Below are 24790 nucleotides of genomic sequence, written 5' to 3' on the forward strand. Positions count from 1 at the left end.
CGCCTCCCGCGGGCCAATGGCAGCGCGGCGCGCCACGCGGGGTGGCGCCACTTCCCTCCCTTCCCGCCTCCGCCGGCGCAGGGCGCCTGTCGCGACACGCTGCGCGCTGTCGGGAGAGCTGCATGGCCTGAGCCGCCGCGCCTGGCGCCTGGCCGGGGCCATGGCGGCCCCCTCCGGCAGCTCGGGCGCCGGGGCGCAGCTGGTGGTGGAGGAGTGCGGCGGCGGCTACAGCCTGGCGCCCATGGCGGACATCAAGGTGGAGCAGGCGCTGGACGGCGGCGCGGAGGAAGGGCAGGCGCAGGGCGTCGCCATGGGCATGAAGTTCATCCTGCCCAGCCGCTTCGACATGAACGTCTGCTCGCGGCTCGTCAAGTCTCTGAACGAGGAGGACAGCAAAAACATCCAGGACCAAGTGAACTCCGACCTGGAAGTGGCGTCCGTCCTGTTCAAAGGTGGAGCTGCGCCGTGCCGGCTGCTGTGTCCGGGCTCTTTGCATCCTCTCAGGGTGCTGCGTTTCAAAGCAGTATCTGCCTACGTGTGTGTGTGTGTGATAGTTTCCACGATCCGTTCTGCTACCGTTTTTTATACGTGTCTTATTAGTTATTACCCTAAACTAATTTTTCCCAAGTTTATTTTATTCAATTTTTTAATTGAAAAAACGGCACAAAAAGCCTTTAATTTATTAAAAGCTGATGCAAATGATAAAAACAAGCTTACTTCTTCTGATAGCAAGCCCTATTACAAAGTCATACAACACACTACCCATTCTTGACTATGTGTGTCTTTACAAAATACTACTAAAAGCACTGTGCGGTCATTTCAACTACAGTAGTGTTCTGGACCACATTTTGTCTTTTCACTGGTGTGATGTCCAAATAGCAGGTGATGCAGTTGACTCTGTCTTATGAATATGGACAGATAAAGCCTGTTCTCGTAGCAATTGTTTTGCTGATAGAGTTTCACAGTATTTGAAGGTGAACAGTGCTGTAATTCTGTAGGTTGTTCCCTGCAGCTGATATTTAACCACTGCTGTCCAGCTTCTTAAGAATTGATCCATACTTTTGAATAGCTGAGCGTGTTAATAGAGAAAGGAATTAGTTTCTTCCTATTACGTATTAATAATTATGTTTTTGCAGTGCTTGCTTTATATTTCAGACACTTAGTCATTTGTTTTTTCACGATACTAAATTTGATCCATTTCCTATAACAAATACAAACAGACCTATTGTGGATTTTCATGATTTCTCTGACTTGTGTTGTTTGGCTGCAGTTCAGCCATTGTAATTTTCAAACTTTTTTGATTTGCAGGCCCTAAATGCTTTCTAGTGGAGCTGCAGACCTGAACGGCAAATTTAGACCCATCAGCAATAGGGTTGTTTTTTCTTAGGTAACATTTGTGAACCCTTTAGAAGTAGTCCTGCGGATCCAGAGACCGCAGGTCAAAAATCCCTGGTAGGTCTCTTAATTTGATAACCTCAGCTGTAGCTGTTTGATAGGCAAACCGAATGTAATTTTATTTTCATCCTTCTACCCTGTACTTCTAATTGGTTCCATTTGGAAACTTGCACTTGGGTTGATGACCAAGAGGTTCGCTATAGTGTGAATTCAGTGTGCATGTTAATTAGCTTGCAGTCACTGATTACTGGTGCACACTGGTTTCAAATCAGTTTAGCAAATACTGAAATTTAATCCTTCAGTATGTCTTTCCAGTATTCAGTCATCTAGCTTCTTAAAAATTATTTGGCTTTTCAGCTACTTCTCAAAACCAAAAGCTATTGTTTTAAGAATTGGAAGCCAAGATGCTCTATCTATTCTGTAATAACTTGCTATTAGATTCTGATACAAAGTTAGAAAAGTCAGTACTGATTAAAACAGCAGCACTGTGTGATTTTTGAATTCTAAGTGGTGACTTGCTTCTGCATTTTCTGCTAGCTAGTTTGGAAAGTCTTTGTTCCTACTGGATAAATATTCATAAGACATCCATAATGTAGTCACAGTTTTATCCAAGAGGAGTTGAAAAGGTTTTAGTGAAGAAACGCAGTGAAGGTCCACCCAACCAATGAAGGTTGGGTCCACTGGTCAATGAGTAGGTAGAGTATTGAGCTGAGTGGCTCGTGACTGCAGGATTCATGTTTTCCTTGTACTGGAGAGTGCTAGTAAGAATACTGAATGCGAAGTGGAGCCATCCTGCCTGGTAAATCTGTGCTGGATGTGTTGGGAATCTAAGCAAAGAATTACCTTACTTAGACAACAAATAGTTTCTGGGTGAAGTTACTCTGTATTTAACATATGGGTTATCAATGTCGCTTTATGCCAGAAAGGAAAACAGCCCTTTGATCAACCTGTATGATACACGGTGGAAAAAGTACATGTCGCAAAGCTTCCTTAGTGTAGGTTTGGAAGATCTTGTGGTAGTGGTGTTTTCTACTTTGGTTTAGAATCTGTGGCTTTCTTTTTTTTCCCTTCCTAGCATTAAAAAAAAATGTCTGTTTTCTCTGTTCAATGTAGCTGAATGCAACATCCATACTTCTCCTTCCCCTGGTATCCAAGTAAGGCACGTTTATACTCCATCAACTACTAAGCATTTCTCACCAATAAAACAATCAACTACCCTAACTAACAAACACAGGGGAAACGAAGTCTCTACAACACCTCTGCTTGTAAATTGTAAGTATCCTTCTGTCTTACTGTTAATTATTATTTTGTGAACTGCAGGTTAGATGCTTGTCAGATTTTTTCCATTTTTCCTTTTTTTTTGTGTGTGTGTGTTGTTGTTTATAATATAGGAAGAAAACATTGAAATAATCTTGTCTAGTGTTACAGGCTTCCAGCCATAAAATACATACGATATGTACCTACGATATGTACATACGATATGTACCGAATTCGTGACTGAGGTGTATTTTCCAGAAAGGATACAATTCTTGGTTTGTAAAGTACAGAAAAAGCTTCAAGCTGTTATTTATGATTTTCTTGACTTTCAAGCATTTTCTCTATAAACTACACTCATAATCTACTTAATCTCCTATGAACTGCTTTCCTTTAAAATCATTTTTAAGTCTTGACTGTACATCTTTCTTAAACTAAGCAAGACCAATGTTTAAAGAAAAAAAAAACTGTTTGCATGGGAAAAAATTATCTGGAACTGTATCATATGCTTCAGCCTGAGTAAAATAGTCAGTCTTTCTGAAGTAAATCAAACTTTCATTCAGTGAATAGAAAGAGGGACACTGAATATTTATGTATTATGTAACCATTAGCTAGTTTTCTTGCTATATAAGACAGATAAATTGCATATGTTTCCTCCTGAGCACCTTTCACACCTGCCTGTATTTATAATTGTCAGAACCATGCATCTGTGCAGCATTAACTGTAGGATTAGAGAATATTTCTTTGTAACTCCCTAAGAATTCTGCTGCCTTTAATGCTTGGTACTGTGGATTTAAGAAAAAAGTATCTGTAGATGTCGTTTTGTGCATAGTTCTGTAATGTCTGATCCATTCAACATTGTAGTGAATAAGAGTCATGTTAGGGACATCAACTGGTATCATGACAGGTTTCCTGGTAGCTTGTGACCTCTTACAATAACGATGTTAGAAATGTCACTTATAATAATGATGTTAGAAATGCCACTCCTAAACCGCTCAGCCTTAATTTATCAAAAGATGCTTATTTTCATTTGATAAATGTTCTTAACATGATCTTGGGTTGCTGACCAAACAACAGAGAGTGAAGTATGTTGCCTGCAGGAGTTGTTGTAGGAAGTATCTCTGTTTTCTAGTGTTGTTTTTTTGTTTTTTCTCTATTAACAGGAAGCATCTCTATTTTCTCTATTAATTTGTACATTAATTAAAAATTACCAAAACCTTTGAGGCATTTCAGAAACATCTTAGTTTTTCACATAGTGATTCCAGTTTAGAGTATAAGATGAAATCCATCCATGTTCTTAAATACAAGATAAGTACAGCTCAAGCCAATGGAGGTATTATGCCCAGCTCCAAACAGCAGAATGAAAACTGGTGTGCGTATCAGCTGATTTCGCTTCCCTTTTTGTAGCTTTATCAGTTCACCAGCTGGCTGCTCAGGGAGAAATGTTGTATCTGGCCACGCGCATTGAACAAGGTGAGTCTAAGGAAGGTTAAATAACATCCTCTTTATCTTTGGCACGTGTGCAACCTGCTGCACACTTTTTCCCCAAAGCTGTATTAAAGATATCTCCAAATATGGTACAAATTGAAGGATTTTTTAGATACCTCTTCTTTGTAGGTGTGGACTGTTGTTTTACATGAGTCTTCTATTTACCCACTGCTATCATTTGGGTTTAAAATGAAACATTAATATCAATAGGAGTTGAGGAATCCCTTCCTCCCCGTGCTCTCCCACTGTATGATCTCCATGATCTATGGAGATGAGGGATTAGAATCTGTTGGTTCTGTCAAAAGAGGTAAACTTTTTTTAAATAATTTAAAACACGTTCTATTAATCAGGGCTTTCTGATTCTATATTACTGATCAACATAGAGAGCTGTGTGTTTGGTAATTTTAGATATGGACCACACCTCCAATATATTAGCACTACTCATTCCAAGTTGTATAGTATTCTTCAGTGTGACAACTGTGAGTCCATAATACATTTACAAAATTCAAATTCTTCATAATATATTAAACTGTTCATAGAATATTCTTATTCCGATATTACTAACCAGCTATTCTTTCAGTCCATCTCTGTTAAAACATTTGTAGAAAGCAGGTTTAAAGTAATTCAGTCCATATACTTTGCTAGTGAGTCATCTGTATTGAAAGCAAACTGATTCTGGAATGTTGGTAATGGTTAAAATTATGGTGCTATGGCAAACATGGGACTTTTAAACTATTTAGATATTTTTTTAAAAAGTCACCTACTTGATATATATATGTATATATATATATACGTATGTATGTATATATTCTTTTTTTCTTACATCAGCTCTTTAAGTAGACCTTAATTGTTTTCTATAAAACAGACAATTCATTAAATGAACTTTGGGAGCAATGGGGTTTTGCTGTCTGTATTACTTTACAAGATAATTCTTTACAAGACTCTCGAAAGTGTGCTTTCTACAATATAGTACAGATATTACAGTATGTATTTGTTTTTCAAGCAGTACTTCTCTCCAAAGATAAAGCCCATATTACAGACAACTTGTAATATTTTTAAGTAAAAACACAGCTTGATTTGCAGAACTTTAAAAAAAAAAAAAAAAAAAACTTAGATTTTACTTCAGTCAGTTGGATTTTTTTTTCCTTCAATAACAATATTTGCACCACCTCTGGGGTAGACATTTGTTTTTAAATTTAAGATGGGAACAATTTTCAAGGCACACTGCTATACACCAGTCCATTCACAATGAACATGTCAATACATTCATTCTACCAGCTCCTACAATGCATTAGTGAGAGGGATTCATAAATTGCATATTTTTATTTAAACAGAAAATGTAATCAATCATAAGGATGAAGAAGGATTTACCCCTCTGATGTGGGCCGCAGCTCATGGGCAGATAGCAGTGGTGGAATTTCTCCTCCAGAACGTAAGGAAAAGGGCACACTTAAATTTCTTAATTTACTTTGTATTTTATTTGCCTTTCTAAGTTTGTCAATGCTGCTGTATGCTTAAAACTTTTAAAATGAAGTCCTCTGTAAAAATGTCACTTCAAAAAATTTGGTTCATTTGCTTTTCTTTTTATTACTGTTGTAGGGTGCAGATCCTCAGATTTTGGGAAAAGGTCGAGAAAGTGCCCTCTCACTGGCTTGCAGTAAAGGATACACAGATATTGTGAAAATGCTGCTGGACTGTGGAGTTGATGTCAACGAATATGACTGGGTAAGTCTCTAGACTGAATTTATATCAGTGTGCACTTTGGTCAGACACTTGAAGCAGGGTACAGCATTGGCTTGGGTTTGAAAATCGTTCTACCTCATCTGAAAGATCTGACATTCCCCAAACTTACATGGGATGCTTTTTGATAACAAAAGAGAAATTAACCCTACTAGTTATGGCTTCTTGGTAAAAAGAGAGTGAGGCTAATCCTGAGCCCTTGCTTACATTCTAACCAGTAGATGAAAAAGATGGAAGTTGTAAAGGACCAAAAGTTTCTGATATGTATGATAAGTATGCTAGATTGCTGAGGAATTAAAGTTGCAGAATAGTTGGTTGCTAAGTGTCTAAGGCTTTTTCCTGCTTTTGCAGAATGGAGGAACACCTCTGCTATATGCAGTGCATGGGAATCATGTGAAATGTGTAAAAATTCTTCTTGGTAAGCAGCCTATCCAAACTGAATTATCAGCATTGATGTGCTGTCAGTTAGCATGGTTAGAAATCTGACTTTCTTTTCATTTTTTGCATAGAAAGTGGTGCTGATCCGACTATTGAAACAGATGCTGGTTATAATTCCATGGATTTGGCTGTAGCCTTGGGCTATCGCAGTGGTGAGTATTGGAAATGTACATTCCTTGATTTTTATTTTTTTGTTACTCCTTGTTTATGCAGCTGCTGCAATAACCTCATAGAGTTTTATTCCTTATGCAGCTGTAAGAAGATCCCTGTCCTAAAAGCCTTAATACACTTAAATGTACCAGCACAAAATGAGCGATTTTCCTTCCTGGTTCAGAAAACCAGGTCCCTACTGAGAATATTTTACTGGTGTGGATCTACATCTGCGGGCACTGACAGCAGTGTGTAGGGCTGATGCAACCATGATTGAGGCATGAGGAACTAAGCTGCTCCCGAACTCTGTACAAGGAATCAGAGTTGCACAGGACAATGCTAATAGAGCTTGCAGCCCTCCTGTACCACTCACCCCTGTGTGATTGGTATGGTGTGATGTAGTTTGCAAAACCTTCTGTGCTTGTCATACTAGCTCTAGCTCTAGTTCATCTAGTTCATCGTGAGAGCAGACACTAATAGTGTGAGGGTGAGTGAATTAGTCTACCTTACTTGGCTCTGGAAAACAAAGCGGCAGAGAAAGGACTGTGTTGTTTTTAACTCATGCTGCCTTCATTTTGAAAGCTGTGAAATGTCTGTTGTTACAGAATCTGGAACCGAACCCAAAAACGATGCACGTGTAGTTTCTCCAAGCAGAGCCCTGTGCTTATGGACAAGCCAGTAACTTCACAGTCCTACACATCTAGGTGTAGGACTGTGAAGGTCTGCCAGAGTTCAGTCTCAAAATGTTCCACAGAAGTAGTTCCTAATAAGTAAACATTCATTTTCCACTCTCCGTGTATAGGCTTTAAAATTTGCTTTCTGTAGCTATCTGCCTATTTAAACCAGAGAACAGATCATCATCCTCCAAAACTGTCTGCCTTACTGAGTGTATTGTTTTTTAATTATATGAGGCTTTTATTTTCTGAAGGGATGCAAACTCCCTTCTCAGAGTGAATTTATTCCTGTCTGTTTTTATTAAATGTTTGTAGAGGACAAGTCAGCATCTCCTAAAACAAAATAGTATGTACCTAAAGACTTGGAAAAAACACTGAACACTGATTAACCAGACTTTTTCTCTGCTTTAGTTCAACAGGTTATTGAGTCACATTTATTAAGGCTACTACAGAGCATCAAGGAATAAGAGCTGGCTCTTCTGTGGCTGTCAGTTCTCGTCTTGGAGATTTGGATTTCTTTTTAGCCCTGTCATGATTGACAAGGGTTGTTTGTTTTGTAAATTTACCTCAGTAAAACTATGTGCTGTTTTTAGTTAAGCTTTTAAACATACTTCTTCTTTCATAGAAATGTTTGGTGTCATCCTTTTTCTTGAAAATATTTTATATAACTTTGAAAGAAAAGATTGTTTGTCTTGCATGAAAAAAAAAAGTTTGACCGTGTAAATGTTCATACAGAGTGCATTGGGTGGTACTGTGCCAAGAGTACTACCTGATCTTGTCGTTGATATGTGTTCATGAGAAAACAATAATTTAGATACTACAATATATCGCCATAGAATACAGATGTCTTTACTGTTAGTGGTACCCGCTTCTGATGGTTTTCAAGATCCTCAGTTAGTATTATTGTGTCTGTCTTTGTCTTTGTATGATTTTTAAGAAGTTAGTAATAAATTGAAGGACTTTGATGGTAGTTTGATTCCTGGTCGATTTCTTAACACATCTCTCTGCCTTCTTGTATTCTCGAAACAACTCGTCCAGAGTGATCTAGGTAGAAATTTAGCTGATATAAGGAAATCCAAGCGTAGAATACCTAGCTCCTAAATATCCTTTCTGCAAGGGCTGAACAGCAGACAGTGTGGGAACAAAAGCCCGAAGTGCTGCATTCCAGCCTTCTTCAGCTGATGTGTGGTCTGTTGCATGCCCCAGTGTAGCTGCAGCAACTATGTTTTTTGAAAATAGTTGAAAAAGCAGGCAATGTTAACTGATTTCCTGGGACTCATGCACTTAAAACTACAACGAGATGGGATATGTTATTTTAAATAATGGATAAGCTTTTGAAATAGACTTTTCAGAAGTTTGTTTTCCCCCTGACAATACATGTGCATCCCTCATGCGTTGTTCACATATGTTTACCTAAGCATTTAGCCATTGTGTCCACTAGAGGTCTGGTATCTGTATGCAAAAATACACCTCTGAGCCCCTCCTTTCTTAGTCTATGTGTAGTAAGTGCAAGCTTCAAATTGCTCTCCACCAGCAGCTCAAAAGATGTGAATGGACCCAGGTAAGTTACAATAGTAAAAATACAGCCAGTATACCCATTGTGTTTTATTTTCAGTTCAAAAAATCATTCTGAGAGAGGGAGTTAGGAGAATCTTATCAGGTAGTGATAGAGCACTGACAGCATTAAATTGGAATGCTACTTAGTGTCTTTGCTAACTGTGGTGCATTGTGCAAATTAACTAAAGCAAGAAGCCTTGGGCCCCTTACCAAGGTCAGTAAGGGTCACCAAGGTCTTACTTACCAAGTAAGAGCGTGAGGCTCTCTTAAGAAACTGGTAGAAACTGGTCCTGCGGATGGATGAGCCAAGGAGCAACCGAGTCTGTGCAAAGACAAGAGGTCAACTAGCGGTGACAAGGAAGAGTCATCAACCTTCATCCCCCCCGAATACCACCACCAGAATACACTGTGCAAGCACAGATGGGAGGAGTTTATGGGAATGACTCCTTGGAACTAATTTTAATACAAAGCAGGGACAGGTTATGAATATGTACAGGCGTATTGTGAAACTTCATGCACATGTAACTCTTTACTGCATATAAATGTCATGTATGGAGTGGTAATTCGTGTCAAGGAAATGGTTGGTATTAATAAAGAAGGGGGAGATTTGGGAATGTGGCCATGGGGGTTGGAAAGCCCCGTGGTTGAGATAACATTAGACTCTTAACGACGAGGCCATCAGGAATATAAAAGAGTTTAGAGGGAACAAAGAAGGGTGATTCAGGAGACTCCATGCAGTCTCTAGTTTCTTGTTTTCCAGATGGTTGTCTTGTTCTCCAGCCATTAAGGCATGGATGTTGCTGGGTGTTTGCTGTTGTTGTTACATTTAAAGTTGTTTGAGCAATGAAAAGTTGTATTGAAAAGAACTGCTGTGGAGAGACAGGTATAAGCGAGCCTGCCCTCAAGAAAGAAGAGAGGGAAAAAAAAAAAAAAAAAGGAAAAGAAAGGCAACATGAAGTTACATCAACAAATAAGCAGGAAAAAGAAGTAAAGAGGAACAGGCTGGCAGAATGGAAACCAGGACGGGAACAGGCACATTGATCGCCTCATGAAGATAGGTTTGGCCAGACTCAGCAAACCGCTCAAAGAAGCTCGTACTGAAAGTGACTGGAAACAGGCACGCTGGAGCTGGAGAGAAGCTGGAGCTGAGAGAAGCAGACCCGTGCACACAACTGCCCCTCGCTGGTAAGCAGTTGCACATTATGGGGAATCATACGTCCTTAGGAACAAAGACTGTCCTGGTAACCTTACAGCTTATTCTCCTTATTAACGATCGGACAGTTTATGAGCCTGAAATATGAGACCAAACAGGTCAAGGTGTGGGACTCTGCAACTAAAAACGACAAGGTTGCAGTGGGATTGCTCGGCACCTGGCGAGCAGTCTCTGAGGCCTTAAAGAGCCCTGTGGGACCACAGTCAGACACGTGTGGCTTGCCAGACAGTGAGGGAGCTGCGGGCTCCTTTACTGATCCCACTGCTACGCCATCGGCCCCTCTGCTGCTACAGCCATCGAAGGCCTTTGCTGTTCTGCCCCCTGGTGACCTGGACGTGCCTTTTGACCCAGCGAGGGGTAAAAATCTTACTGTCTCTCCACTCTGAGTCTGCTTTGCCCATCACAATACCTGCTGAGTGATCTCCCCGTCCTTATCTCAGCCCTTGAGCCCTTGGCATCGTATTTTCTCTCCCTTTCCCTTTCAGGAGGGGGAGTGAGAGAGCGGCCGTGGTGGAACTCGGCTGCCCACCCAAGTAAAAGCACCACACAGTAACACCTAAATTAAAGTCCCTTTGCTGCATCTGAAGTCCTTTCTTCCTTGTCCTAAATCTATGGCCTGGGGAGAAGTTTGCTCTCTTTTTACTTGCAGCATCCTTCTCCACATCTCGGATCTGCCTGCTCTTGACATTAAAGCCTGAGTCCATTAATCCAATGTTTAATCTTTCCTTAGAGACCATGTTTCCTAAAAGTCTGATCCTAAGAAGGGTCTTTCTTAGCATCACTTCCTGGGTTCCTTGGATGCTTTCTGCTCGGTGTGTGTGTTCCTTGAAGTGCAATCCTCAGAAATGGGCACAATTTCAGTGGAAAATTTCACAGTCGACCCCACGCTCTGGATAGAGCAGTCTTCCATCAGCCGCTCCCTCTCACCTTCTTCAACCTGCTGATGGGAGCACGAGGTGGAGGGTGTCAAAGGCTTTCTGAAGGCGACACATGGGGGTCTTCCCTGAGCAAGGTGTTCTGCTGTCAGAGAAGGAAACGGCTTTGTTGTTTGTTTCTCACCATCGGCACTTTGTTGCAGTTTCAGTTGTGATTGCCTAACTACACGTAACCTATTGGATTATTTCTTTGAGTATTTTTGCAGGAGTGGACATTTAACTCATTAGTTCAAATACTGAGATCACGTTCATGTCATTCACTTACTTTTCAGCCGAATGCAACTTTTCATAGAATTCACTAGCGTTGCAAGGGCCCAGCCATGACCGCTCTCCTCTTAAGGCACCTCCAGTGCTAAGGAGACGGGGAAAGACTTTGGGAGTGCATTTTGTGTCTTCCCAGTGGGATGCTGATGCGCTAAACTTTTCTATCATGGAGCGTGATGTGAATCTCCAAACCAAGCAACAACAACACAACAAAAACAAAAGGCTCTTGCTACTGTCTCCCACGATATCCTGCTAACAAAGCTGACAAAGCGTGCTACAGAAGAGCGGACAGTAAGGTGGGTTGAGAACTGGCTGACTGGCTGAGCTCAGAGGGTGGTGATCGGTGAAGCAGAGTCCGGTTGGAGACCTGTGACAAGCTCAGGGGTCAGTGCTGGGTCCCATCTTGTTCGACAGCTTCATCAACAACACAGTTGCAGTTTCAGTTGTGATCGTCCCTTCCAACCCCTACAATTCTGGGAAATGAGCCCCACAGTGCCTACGTTTCTCTATCTTCTGTTTAACCTATTGGAGTAACAGCTCCATTAATACAATGTTTCCACAGTCTTCTAACACTTGGATTACCCCTAACAATTGAAAAGAGGTAGATGCAGTCTTTCTAGACCTGGCTTGCATCGATAAGAACCCCTGGTTTTGAAGATGACATGGAACAGCGAGTTGCATAGTGGGGCCTTGGTCCTTCCACAGTCCACAGACTCAGAAGTTTGCAGAGCAGAAGCTTTGCAGAGCTGTACGAATACTGAAGATCCAGTTGGATGATCCCCTGCTGACCTAGACGTGCTTTTTGACCTAGGCCCTATTGTCCTTGAAGAGGAGATGGGTATGTTTTTCTTCGATCCGGGAAGAATAGTATACAACCTAAAGCGAGACATATTGTTCCCACAACTTGTTCTGGAGTTCTCCAGTGTTTGTAATCAAGAAAAGGAATGGAAAATGGAAACTGTTAAATCATGGAAGATATGGGAGCACTTCAATCAGGATTACCAACTCTAACAATGCTCCCCCAGACATGGACATTAATAGTAATAGACTTAAAGGATTGTTTGTTAAACACTTGCTATAATTCGGAAAACTTTACCATATTTATGTTTACTTGCCTTTTACCTTTTCTGATTGTACGTATGTATAGACATACTCAGGTTTGTATGTAAAAGCAATGTTCTGTATATTTAGAATGTTCAATGTTCATGTGTGCATGTTGGTAGAGTGTAGACTCCCCACACACCCAGCGCTGTTTACTTGTCTTTTATAAATATTACTAAATTCAGATTGAGTTGTATCTTCATTTATAACAGGTGGTATTTTTTTGTCTAGAAGACAGAAGGCTGAGTGCTTCAGTTGTTTTCCCAAAGTCCTGTGGATTTATGGTTGGAATGGGGCTCATTAATAATCTGAAATAGTAAAGTTTGTATGTGGAAAGAAGAGTTTAATCCCAGAGAACTGGGATATTTGGGAAGAAGATTAGGAAAAGATAGTAAAAACCTGCACTAATAAGTTTTACGTGGAAATTGAAACAAGGGACAGTACCTAATATAAATAAATAAAAGGGAATGGGAAATCAAGGAAATGGGTAATATCCAAAAAAGAGACGTTTTAAAGAAAGCTCCCTTGGGTGCATATTGGCACATTCGAAGGATATTGTTAGAACTGGGGGACACAGAAAGCAAGAGGGCTTTCACTAAGTATTGCAGTCAATGGTGGCCACTGTATAAACTAAATGGCCACTTTATGGATCAATCGACTATAACACTATCTTGCAATTACTGTTGTTTTTGAGGAGAGAAGGAAAATAGGATGAAATGTTGTATATTGACGTGTTGTTTCAGCATCTTGGAGGGAAAATGTATGGAATTAAGTTGGCCTCAGACTGAGACTTTAGTGTTGGCATTAGAAAATTACAGGCTGGAGAAAGATAAAGGAAGTGTTAAAAGGGTTGTTGAAGGTGTTAAAGGTTGTGTGGCATGTAGTATTTGACAGAGCTGTTTGAAGTTGAATGAGCAGGGAAAGAGGATGTAGGAATGTTAATAGTTCCACATCGACCGGAGGCTGAGATCTCAAAATCAAGGGTGTGAGCCCTCTGGGGCAGAGGGACCATGATGGGTCCCAGAGAGCTGTCATGGAAACAGAAAAGCAGCTAACTCTTAAAACAACCTGAGTTCATGTGTGAACTCAGATTGCCAGTGGGACCACTCAGGGAACTGTTGATGATTGCATTCCCCTGACCGACCCCCCACTGAGACCCTAATCACCCCGGAAATTATGAACGGTTATACCAAAATCTGGTTAAATTGGGAATGGAGAATTTATTCCAACAAGGTCCAAAAGAAACCCCTATGGAATTTTTGGACCAACTTTGAAATGCAGTGAAAAAAAAAAAAAAAAATGGACCTGGCTTCAGAAAACAGAGGCAGTTGGCTAGCCTCTTTCTAGGGCAATTGGCCCTTGATACCAGAAAAAAATTGTCTTAGGCTGCAGGATAAAGTTATAACAGTCAGGAATGACGGGGACCTGGAACATTTACCTTAGCAGGTCCACTGGTTGAAATAAAGCTAGGGAACAAAGAGAGAGGTTTGAATTTTTTGTTGGTTAAGGGAGCTTCTTTCCTTAATAACACTTCCCAGATTACCCATTCATGATTGCATCAAGACCACGGACATGGTATACTCCAGCTGACCAGACTTAAAGGAAATACCCCTAGAAGATGTGGAGGATTGGTATATAGATGGCAACAGCTTCCTCCACCAAGGATTTTGCCTCACAGGATATGCGGTAACGAACATCAGCCCCAAAGGTGGAAATCATCACCTTGATAACAGTTTTTGAACTAACATTTAGACAGATTTTAAATATGCCTTTGGTGTGGTGCATGCACATGGAGCAATCTGGAAGGAGAGAGGACGTTTATCTTCCTCAATTAAACATGCAGAAGAGGCTGATAGGAGTTATTAAGGAAGAAGGAAAAAGGAGGCCCAGACAGGAATAGCCCAGGCTAGGCAAGGTGCAATGTGCCCTATGTAAGAAATTCGGAAATTGAATTGGAAAAATGAATGCCCAGAACAGAAAAGAAATGGAAAAGGGAACTGGGGAAGGGAGGTGGTGGTCGCGCATGCAAAAGATGACTGAAGAGGACTGGGGGAATCTACCCCAGCAGATTATAAAAAGGTTATAAAAGCAGATTATAAAAATGAAGCTGGGGAAGGAGGGAAAAGAGGTGGAACTTATGGTAGATGTGGGAGCAACATATTCAGTTTTAAATAAAGCATTGGTATCAGTGGGGAATGATGACATTGTAGTGAAGGGGGCAACTGGCCAATCTGAAACAGCATATTTCTGCAAACCATTGAAATACAAATATGGGAAACAGTGGGGCATTCACAAGTTCCTGTACATGCCCAGCTCCCCAGAGTCACTCATAGGGAGAGATTTATTGGAAAGATTACAAGCAACCATTTCATTTAAAAATGGGGAGATTATTCTGGAGGTAAATGATCAAAGACGTGGAAGTGTTGAGTTTGATATTGAAAGCAATTGAGACCAAAGAGGAAATTAGTGAGGAAATCCTAAGTCAAGTGTTTTGTGGAGAATGATTTTCTAATGTACCAGGGAAGGCAAAAAAATGCATTTAAACAGTACTTGAAAAAGGAAGCTAGAGAAGGAATTAGCCCGATAATTGATTAACATGTTTAACACCAGAACTGACTTGGTTTACCATTTTAGACCTGAAGGATGCCTTCTTTGGCCTCCCTCTCCATGAAGCCAGACAGAAAATCGTTGCATTTGATTGGAAAAACCCTAAGAAGTGGGCACAAAACACAGCTCACATGGACAAGGTTGCCTCAGGGCTTTAAGAACTCACCCACCTTGTTCAGAGAACAACTTGCAAAGGACTTGGAGACCTGGGAAGCCCCATCAGGAAAAGGAAGACTGTTGCAGTACGTAGATGATCTCCTAACAGCCACCCAGACAGAAGAAGCACGTGTGGCCTGGACGGTAAGCCTCCTAAAGTTTCTGCAACTACAGGGGTACAGGGTATCGAAGAAGGCTCAGGTGGTAAAGCAGAAGGTGAGCTACCAGGGTTATGAGGTTAGTGCCGGACAATGGACCTTGGGGCAAGATTGTAAAGAAGCAACATGTCAAACCCTGAAACCTGAGACAATAAAAGAACTACGAACCTTTTGGGGAATGACAGGATGGTGCAGATTGTGGATCTACAATTACAGATTGCTTGTAAAACCGCTGTATGTGCTCATTGCAAATGGGAACAGGGACCTCCAATGGACAAAGGAGGCCATGCGAGCCTTTGACCAACTGGAGAAGGCTCTCATGTCAGCCCCAGCTCTGGGACTTCCAGATGTGAATAAACCATTTTTCTTCTTCTCCCATGAGAAACAGAACATTGCCCTGGGAATACCAGCATAGGACATGGGCCCAGTCACTGGCTTTCCCCACAAAGGTTCCTGAAATCAGTAGAAACCAAGGGTAGCCACTATACCATGACTGCCTGGAGACCATTGAAGCTACCTGCTCCAGCCATCCAGATCTGAAGGACACTCCTTTTGATGATGTGTAAATATGGAAGCAGCTACATCATCAGTGGAAAGTGACATGCTGTGTATGCAGTTACCACTTGCAAAGACGTAATGGAATCTGGAAAATAAACATCTATACGGACTAAATAATGAGATTATTGGAAGTAGTTCAGCTGCCTGAAAAGGTAGCAATCGTGCACATTAAGGCACAGCTCAGAATGCTTATTAAGGTGAGCTCAGAATTGGAGGAAGGAAATGATCTTGGAATTGGAAATTGTTACAACAAATGGTGATATTAACTTCCTTGACGAAAATACATGGCAAGGCATTGAGGGGCATATATCATAAAGACTTGGAAGAAGAATTTTTGTATTAAGTAAAAGAATTACTAGATTTTCCAGAAAAGGGGGGACTGAAACATGGGATTAGAAATTAGAGAGTGATTGATTAAGAATGAATATGTAGGCAACACTCATTGCTTAATATGTGCTACATTTGCAATGTGCCTGTGCTGCGCTTAGGCCTCCAGATAACAGAAGCCCCTGGGACCGCAAGAACCAGATCACAGAACAGAACTGTAGGGGTTGGAAGGGACCTCAAAAGATCATCAGGTCCAACCACCCTGCAAAAGCAGGTTCCTCAGAGCAGGCTGCCCAGGTAGGCATCCAGGCAGATCAAACCAACCTTATGACCAAGGGCTCAGAGATAAGGAGGACTGTTCTTAAAAGGACAAGATAATGTCAAACATGCAAGGCCTCCAGGTAACAGGAGCTCTTCAGACCCAGAGAACCGGACCAAACCAAGTTTATGGCCCAGATTGTGACCAAGGCCTCAGAGAACATGCACAAGGAGATGAGGTGAAAAGTTCAACCCTAAGGAAGACATCTTACTTCATCTCCACAACCCTCAGCACTCACCACCAGAAGGCACCGCGCAAGCACAGATGGGAGGAGTTTATGGACATGACTTCTTGGAGCTAATTTTAATACTAAGCGGTGACAGGTTATGCATACATGTATATATAGGCATACTGGGAAACTTCTTGCATATGAAACTCTTTACTGCATATAACCAAAGCAAGTTGCCACGTTAGATACATATGACTTTAGTGGGACTACCCCTTGTGCTGCCCAGCGCTGAATAAACACACCTACTGTACAATCTTACTGACTGTGGAATCCGTTTTCCGCAAGTCAATTCTGTACAGAAATCAATACTGCTTACAGTATTGGTACTGCAGTCCCAAACAAAGCCCCCAGCTAGATGGCTTGGGTAATCCAGACTCATTCTTTGGGTCAGAAACAGAGAAATTATGGATTCAAAATAGTAGCTTTTTTATTTCAGAGTGACTGAATATACAGTAGGAAGATGTGCAGGGGGAAAGAGCAACAACACAAGATAGATTAAACCTCAATTTGTGGCCAAGTTTTTCCATATAATGAAATGTGTGATCTGTAAAAGATGTAAATGAGGTCAGAATTAAAATCTGCAATGTGTTTTTTTTGTTTGTTTTTGTTTTTTTGTGAGAGAACAGAATACCCATTTTTCTGAAAGCTGAAATCTCGAGTGTAACAAAATTTAAAGGAGACACTTGAAGCAAGAACTTGTAACAACCTGCAGGTGTTGGTGAAATCCTTGCTAAATTTAACTATTATCTACCTTTTTATGTAGGGTTTATACCAGTTTTATTGTATCACACATCTAGGTATCATTTAATCAAATTAAATAAACTGTAAGTCTAATATACTTCGAAAACAGAGGGAAATTATTAAATCTAGAAAAAATGTACTATAAGTAATTTTAAAGCAATATGAAGTGGCAAGCACTGTAAAGTTACATGGTAGAAATACTGAGATTCAAAAGCCTGTGTAAAAACAAATGACCTTCCATGATTGCTGAAAATATATAATGCAAACAGTTTTCTTGGAATACCATAACCTGAGCCATTTCTGCTTAATTTCTAAGACATCCTCAATAGAAACATTCTGTTTCAGTATGCATAAGGAACAAAAAAAACACTTTTTTTCTTTATTATGTTACAGGAAGTATTTTTTCTAAATTACAAATATTCAGTACCCGCTTTGTATTTTTTCTTAAACTTCAGTCAATACCGAGTTTATACAAAATAAATTGACTAATGGTTATCTATTACCTGAAAGTATATCCTAGAAAATGTGTTTTTTTTTTTGTTGCTCGTTTTGTTTTGTTTTCAGATAAGATGGAAAGATGTGAATTAAGACAGTAAAATATAATTTTTCTTTCTTCTGTTTGCTGTAGAATTTCAAACAACTGTCAGATAATCACTAAGCATCCCACAAAACTGGGTAAAAGGGTGAAGATGATCGTCTTTGAGAAACTCTTTTCCTGCATTAAGAGCCCTTTCTATAGTGCAACCTTATGCTGCTAAAGCAATGAATGTGGAATTGAATTTTTCTATAGCTCTTGTGAGGGTGCTGTGGGGAACAACCAGCAGTATTTCACAAGCCAGATTTTGAAATATCAGCCTGTTAATTTTGAGTGAAGGATTTTTGCAGCCACTGATGGCAGGGAGAAGACACTAGGAATTACCTTTGAACGACATACTTGAGTCTGGATACAGCATTATTTTTCCTTGCCACGGCATGCCATGGTACCTGAGGAATTTGAAAATTCTGAGATCAAAATCTAACTGCATGTTGACTTTGTAAAAAATCACTTGCCAAAGTAATATTTTTATTTTTATTTATGGGAGCATTACAGTATTTTACATTTGAAATTTATTGATACATACTGCACTTCAAAGTGTTAGCAAACAAGTCTTTTCTGATCAAGGAAATTATTTTTTGCCAAATTGAATGTGCAGCATGTAATGATAGATGTCATGAACCGTGCCTCACAAAGCAGATTGCCTTGCACAGTTTGATGTAGTAGTAACAGAAAGAACAGTTCAGAGCTGCACAAGGCTTTGTCTCATTCATTCACATTTGATATTGCAAAGTATTCTGGTCTACTTCACAGGGAGACTGCACAACAGATGAACTCCAGTCAGCAGTGCAGTGGGTAGGAGGACACTTATCAGAATTAACATTCATTTATGGCCGCTGCTGGCTGCAGTAGATTGGAAGCCTTACACTGAAGACAGCCTTTATCTGTCTAGCAGGGAGGTAAATGAAAGCTGAAGAAGAAAGCACTTCTGTTCCTAAAGATTAATAGTATAGATAAGAATTAATCCTACCAAGGAAAAAATAGAACTTTACACACAACTTTTTAAAAGCTTAGAAAAAATCTGCTTTTGAAAAACAACCAAGAACAGACAGTGAAGAACAACCATAAACAGATTGTTAATGTTTGGTTAAAGGAAGTTAATATGTTGTTTTAAGGTGATTCCTAAAGGAACATAACTTTACAGCTACACATCTGCACCCAGACAGGATTCATTCAAGCGAACGGTTAATTCAGTACAGTGGTAGCATTACTATTTGGATGTAAATGTGATGAGCATTTTGTAAAACACTCCCCTGCCTGTTCCCGTTTTCTCCAGGGCCAGTTACTAGTTCCCCTCTGTCGCTTTCTTTGTTCATCTATCTTGTACTTTGAATTCCCTACTTGAATTTCTGTGATAGCAGAGAGCAGCAACCTCCTGCCAGACCTTCTCAGGGTAGTGCCTCATCTCCCTTCAGCCTGTGAGTTTTTCACTGGTATAAAAAAATATCAGTACCTCACACTTCCTCCTCATACCACCCAGAAAGCCGGTACCCACAGTGCAAAGTCAAGGACAAGACAGAACCCTCCACCTTTTCCAATACCCATGATGGGTGATCTCAGCTCCCCGCAGTGGCTCCAGGGACAAACTCGACCTGTGCTGCAAACTTTCCCCTGTGGCACTCTCTTTCAGACAAAAGCCAGCAGATGCTACTACTGCAGAAAGAAACACACTGTTGCTTAGCTCCAAAGAGGCAGAGATTGGCCATTCAATCTTCCGCTTCCTCAGCTGAGAAATAATGTAGTAAAGCTTTATTTATGGCAAGCATCAGTCTGGGATTTCCAGAGCTGTTTTACTGCAGCATAATCTTACAATTTTCCTGTAAACTTTAAGTAAACTTGAAGTTCACTTCTTTAACTCCTGATGATGCTACTTAACTCACAGCCAGAACCATGGCCAAAATTACTGCTTTTTCAACTGGTTTATGATTTCTTGGAACAAAGAAGCCAGAAGTAGGGCAACCGTGAAAATTCATCCTAACTCCAAGAAACTCACATTCACTGCGGTATATAATCCCTAGCATGAGAACTGCATATTCTTATGACACTGTAAAGACTAAGGGATGAGAGAGAGAGAAAGAGAAGCAGACAGTAAGGGAAACAGGCAGAAAAAGGAGAAAAGAAAGACAGAGGGAAAGACCATTTGTATTTACAGCCATAGACTAAAATCTAGTGTGCATTTTTCATGAGGGAGCTGATTGTTAGGGACATTCCAGCAGTTTGTCCTGACCATTGTGGACCAGATTTTTTTTTTTCTCTTACAACAATGGTATAAATCACCAGAGTGCAGACATAGCCCGTCACTAGACTGATCATCATTAGTATTGTTATAACAGTTCCGCTTGCATGCACCTCCTGCTGTGCAGCACATATGCTTTCAGGAAGTACACTGCTCTGTCTGGCAATGAATGTATAACCGGGTGAATAAGAAATCCAGCCACTGGGAGCTTTGAAGATCAAAGATATTGTTAGGGGTTAGTCCTTAGGAATGACGTCTGAATAGATCTTTCTGTTGAGGTTGATTTGTCACCAAATTAAGCCAGCAGTTCTTTATGCATATAGGACTGTAGAGCATGTCAGTCTTCAGCAGATGAACACTGATAGAGTCAACCATACACACAAAAACTGGCAGATCAGGGAAGCTTTCAGAGAGCAACAGATAGTTATATATAAGCTGGGTACAGCAACAAGGGGGATTAGAGCTATGGGACTACATCATATACTTCATTTTTTTTCTGCAAGAAGCAGCCTGAGTAATCTCCAAATAATAAATAATCCTCTAAGAACAAATAAATACTGACCCACATCATTGGGAATATTGTTTTGATTCTTCACATAGACCAACTGCATGCTTTTTTTTTTTTAGTGTTTATATCAAAACACAGCAAATACAGAAACATGACATGCTTTTCATAGCCCTCACATATCTTTAGCACATCAGCATTTCTATTTCATAAATGGAAAACACAGCTTAAAGGCTAGTACCATACAGTATCCATAAAGGATAATACCATAAAGGCTAGTATCATACAGATCCCAGCATCTGTCTCAAAAGTATTTCAGGAAACCTATTATACCATCTGATGTCTTGACTCAGCCTTTCTAAATCACCATTAGGTTTACCATTGAGATGGACATAGGCTGTCTTAAGCATTTTCATAGAATTGTAGAATGGCTTGGAAGGGCCCTTAATGACCATCTAGTTTCCAACCCCCCTGCCATGAGCAGGGGATGCCACCCACTAGACCAGGTTGCCCAGGGCCTTGTCCAACCTGGCCTTGAACACCTCCAGGGATGGGGCATCCACAACCTCACTGGACAACCTGTTCCAGGGCCTCATCATCCTCTCAGTGAAGATTTTATAACCTACAGGCTCAAAGCACTGTTGCTTCCAAACACATAATAAAAACAGGTTGCCTAGCTATTCTCTATCTGTGATATGAGATTTAGCATGAATAATGGGTAAGATCATAGACCTAACAAGACTGCCATTGTTTCTAAAAAGAGTTTTGTTTATAAGTATAATGCTTGCCTGCTTACATGTGTGAGAAAAATCTCAATTTTTTTTTTTCAGATGGAATCTTCTGTGAAGCTATTTTATTCACGATTGCAATGGCAGGCATCCTGCAAGGAGGAGGTCACAGTAGAAAGTATATCATAACCTGATTCCTGTGCCCAGAGCTTTGCTCAGCTCCCCACACAGAACTACCCATCCCCTCAGGTGTCCCAGGCTTGGAAGCCCACAGGGAGCTTCAGAAACGGCACCAGGCCATCCAGCCACAAGGCTTTGGGCTGTGCAGAGGGAGGTCTCTTACTCCGAGGAAGATTTCTATCTTGGCCCTGTCACGAATGCCCTTCTCCAGAAGCCAAGGAAGATGGTGGCAGGAGGTTGGCGTTGGGGCCTGTCCTCCCCTCTCCTGTGACAGATGTGCTGAGAGCGGCTGAGAGCACTGTGAGGTTGGAGAGGGAGCAGCCCAGGCTCCCCACTCTTTCCAGAGCCCTCTCTCATCGTGCCAGCAGTGCAGAGCCTAGACCTGAGCAGGCCTGGGAACCCTGTGGGCACCAGCCAGGGGACACTGGGAAATACCTCAATTTTTCAGACAGAGTCTTCCGAAGCTATTTTATTTGTGATTGCAATGGCAGGCATCCCACAAGCAGGAGCGCAAACTAGGAAGTATATCATAACCTTATATTACCCATTACCTGACACATGATTTCTTCCCCTTTCCTCTTTGGCTGAGCACTACAAGTTCGCAAGCTACTTGACACCTTTTTGTACTATACATGCACAATTCTATTTGACCAACTGTTAATCCCCCCCCCTTTTTTTTTCTTCCTTCTCTCGTGATTAGAGGCCCCAGGACTTTTGTTTTTACTGATTTCACACTGCACATTCTGTTTTTCTTAGCTATCCTCCTTACTTTGGAACAGTGGAATAGTATCCTCCTTATTTGTGGAGCGCTCCCTTTACCTGCTTAACATACTCCCCACTGCTATACTACTGTCATGCCCGCACAATCACTTTTGAATATGCAAGGTTAGTAGAGTTTTCCACTGCAAAATCAGCTTTATTTCTCACAGCTGAAATGTGACAGTATCAAGAGCATCTACTGCCTTCTAGAAAGTATACTGTTGCATCTTTCTACCTCAGTAGCTGTATTTTGACATCTCAAGTCCCCCTTATAGTTTAACTTAGTCTTGCTGATACAGTTGTCAAATATACTGTATCTCCTAATGAGACAGGAAAGACATAGAGATGGGATAAAGCTGGAAAACAAAGCTAAAGTCCATATTTTGAAACAAATAATAGCACTTTATTTTCAAAGTACAAGCAACTGAATTAGGGCTATGCTAAAATATGAGAAGCATATATAATGGGAGTAGAGTGACTGTTCCATGAACATGAGTGGGCTGACACGCTTAGGACAATGAAAATTCATCTAGCCTACATCTCCTGGCAGATGTCAGTCTAGACACCAGTGGTGTAGACACACACAAGGTCACACCTAAACAAGTCTCAATTTTGTATGCTCGTGGAAGAAGATGACTCAGTGAATCCTAAAACACCTCTAGGCTACTCTGACTTCTACCAACAGTGAAAATAATAATAAAAGTCCTTGAAGATCATCCCCCTCGGTAGAAGTTACTGGAGCATGAAATGCCACAGATGTGCATGGGTATTGTTTATCCAGATGCTGCCCCCAAAATATGCTAAAGGCAAAACCCAACTGCATAATCAGCTTGTTAAAATTCTACTCTATGGTTACACTGCTGAGGAGCTTCCCCAAACCATGAAGAACTGCACCATTTCCTAACACAAAGCAGCGCAAAGCAGACAGAAGGACAGTAAGTGAAACATCACACTAATTCCTTGCTGCTGCTTTGGATGACACCTGTCCCAGGGTAAACATTTGTAAGAGACACTTCAATCCAAGATGCCTGCCTCTCTGCTGTGACATTTGTTCATTTTTTTTTCCACTTCAATTCATTAGTAGTTTAGGTATTAATCCTACCAGCAGCCCGCAAAACACTAAGAGAATATCTGACCCCGAAGCCATACACATCTACCTTTACAATTGCCTAATGCAGTTACTGGAAGTAACAGGAAAGATGCATAGCAGGACTAGCTGTAGTTCCTGGGCCTGTGGCTTAAACCTAGACTTCCCCATGTTTCAGTAGGTGCTTTAAACACCTTCAAATCTTGCATTTAAAAGCTTTATCTCATTGTATCATTTTAAAACCACACCACTGCACTGAGCACAAGCTTTGGCACAAGTTGCATACTGTTTTTTCAGCAGGAGCCTCTTAAATTAGATGTGGCTTTTTTTTTTTTTTTTTTTTAAGATTCCTGCTTAAGCCCACTAGATGTTATTAGCTCAGGGGCAACACCATAAACAATTGTATATGTCTCTAGCCAGAGAAAACAAAACCTGTTAAACTCAACTTCAGTTTTCTTCTAAGTGGGAGAGCAGAGCACTACCCAAATCAACATTTTTCAGTACCTAAAACAACCAATCAAACAAAATCAATATTACTCACTCAATTCAATAGAAGTGCAGAATCAGGATTTCAAGTGCAGCAGAAATGTCCATTAGTATCTCCCAGTATCCTGTACATCACATCAAGTCCCTAAGTGTTGCAAATGTTGGTTATTGGATATCAGAAGCAAAATCGCTGTGCGTTGTATGACCATTGATTACTGCTTACACTGCTAATTAACCAGTGATTTGTTTGGATGCATTAGTAACGCGAAAGGCTGGACAGTGACCCTCCTGTAGAAGTATTATCAATATATATATAGTGTTACTTGCACTACACAAACTTTGCTAGGATGGCTTTTTCATTGCCAGAATACTTCTACTGCAACATAGAGACAATATACAAGCTGCACCTGTTAAATCTATTTCTTTCAAGAAAACAAGCAAACAAAAATTATAGCAAGACAGTACAGTATTACATAAACTCTCTTCTATTAACATTTCTCTACTAAAATAACCTATGTACGAACTGACAGAAGGCAGAATATTAAGAGGTCAGTTGAAAACTTTCACGATGAGAATGCAAATAGCTTTTACTACCATGAGACCACAGTGTACAGTCAATTGGAATACACAGAAATAATTATACCCCTGGCTCTCAAAGCTTCTACATACACCCACTTTAAAGTTCTCGAGGCTGACTCACAGTCAAACTAATCATGATACTCCCTCATGCTATGCAATGTTCAGCTCCATGAAGTAAGCTTGATTCAGCTGCACTGAAAGATCCATTTCTGTAAAAATACTACATTCCAGCATCTGGTCTGGTCTTGGTCTGCTCTAGGTTAGGATATTTCAACAATCACATCAAAAGGAAAACATTTTCATGAACTCTCACAAAGTGCTGGATGCAACA

At 40.7% G+C, this 24790-nt stretch overlaps 1 protein-coding gene across 1 annotated transcript; it reads left to right on the forward strand.

Moving 5' to 3' along the window:
- The first annotated feature begins 1 nt into the window (after position 1).
- ANKRA2 (ankyrin repeat family A member 2) lies at positions 2 to 8109 on the forward strand. The gene is made up of 8 exons (XM_068666640.1): positions 2 to 452; positions 2509 to 2667; positions 4057 to 4122; positions 5472 to 5569; positions 5737 to 5862; positions 6229 to 6295; positions 6387 to 6467; positions 7551 to 8109. Exons 1-8 carry the CDS (start codon positions 17 to 19, stop codon positions 7604 to 7606), a joined length of 1089 nt encoding a protein of 362 aa, XP_068522741.1. The 5' UTR covers positions 2 to 16; the 3' UTR covers positions 7607 to 8109.
- Positions 8110 to 24790: the final 16681 nt, after the last annotated feature.

This window comes from Anas acuta, chromosome Z (assembly GCF_963932015.1).
Source record: "Anas acuta chromosome Z, bAnaAcu1.1, whole genome shotgun sequence".
Classification (NCBI taxonomy): Eukaryota; Metazoa; Chordata; class Aves; order Anseriformes; family Anatidae; genus Anas; species Anas acuta.

Coding starts and splice junctions, on each gene's coding strand:
- ANKRA2 (XM_068666640.1), top strand. CDS start 17: ATGGCAGCGCGGCGCGCCACGCGGGGTGGCGCCACTTCCCTCCCTTCC. Junction 453..2,508: donor GGCGTCCGTCCTGTTCAAAG/GTGGAGCTGCGC, acceptor TGTTCAATGTAG/CTGAATGCAACATCCATACT. Junction 4,123..5,471: donor GGCCACGCGCATTGAACAAG/GTGAGTCTAAGG, acceptor TTATTTAAACAG/AAAATGTAATCAATCATAAG.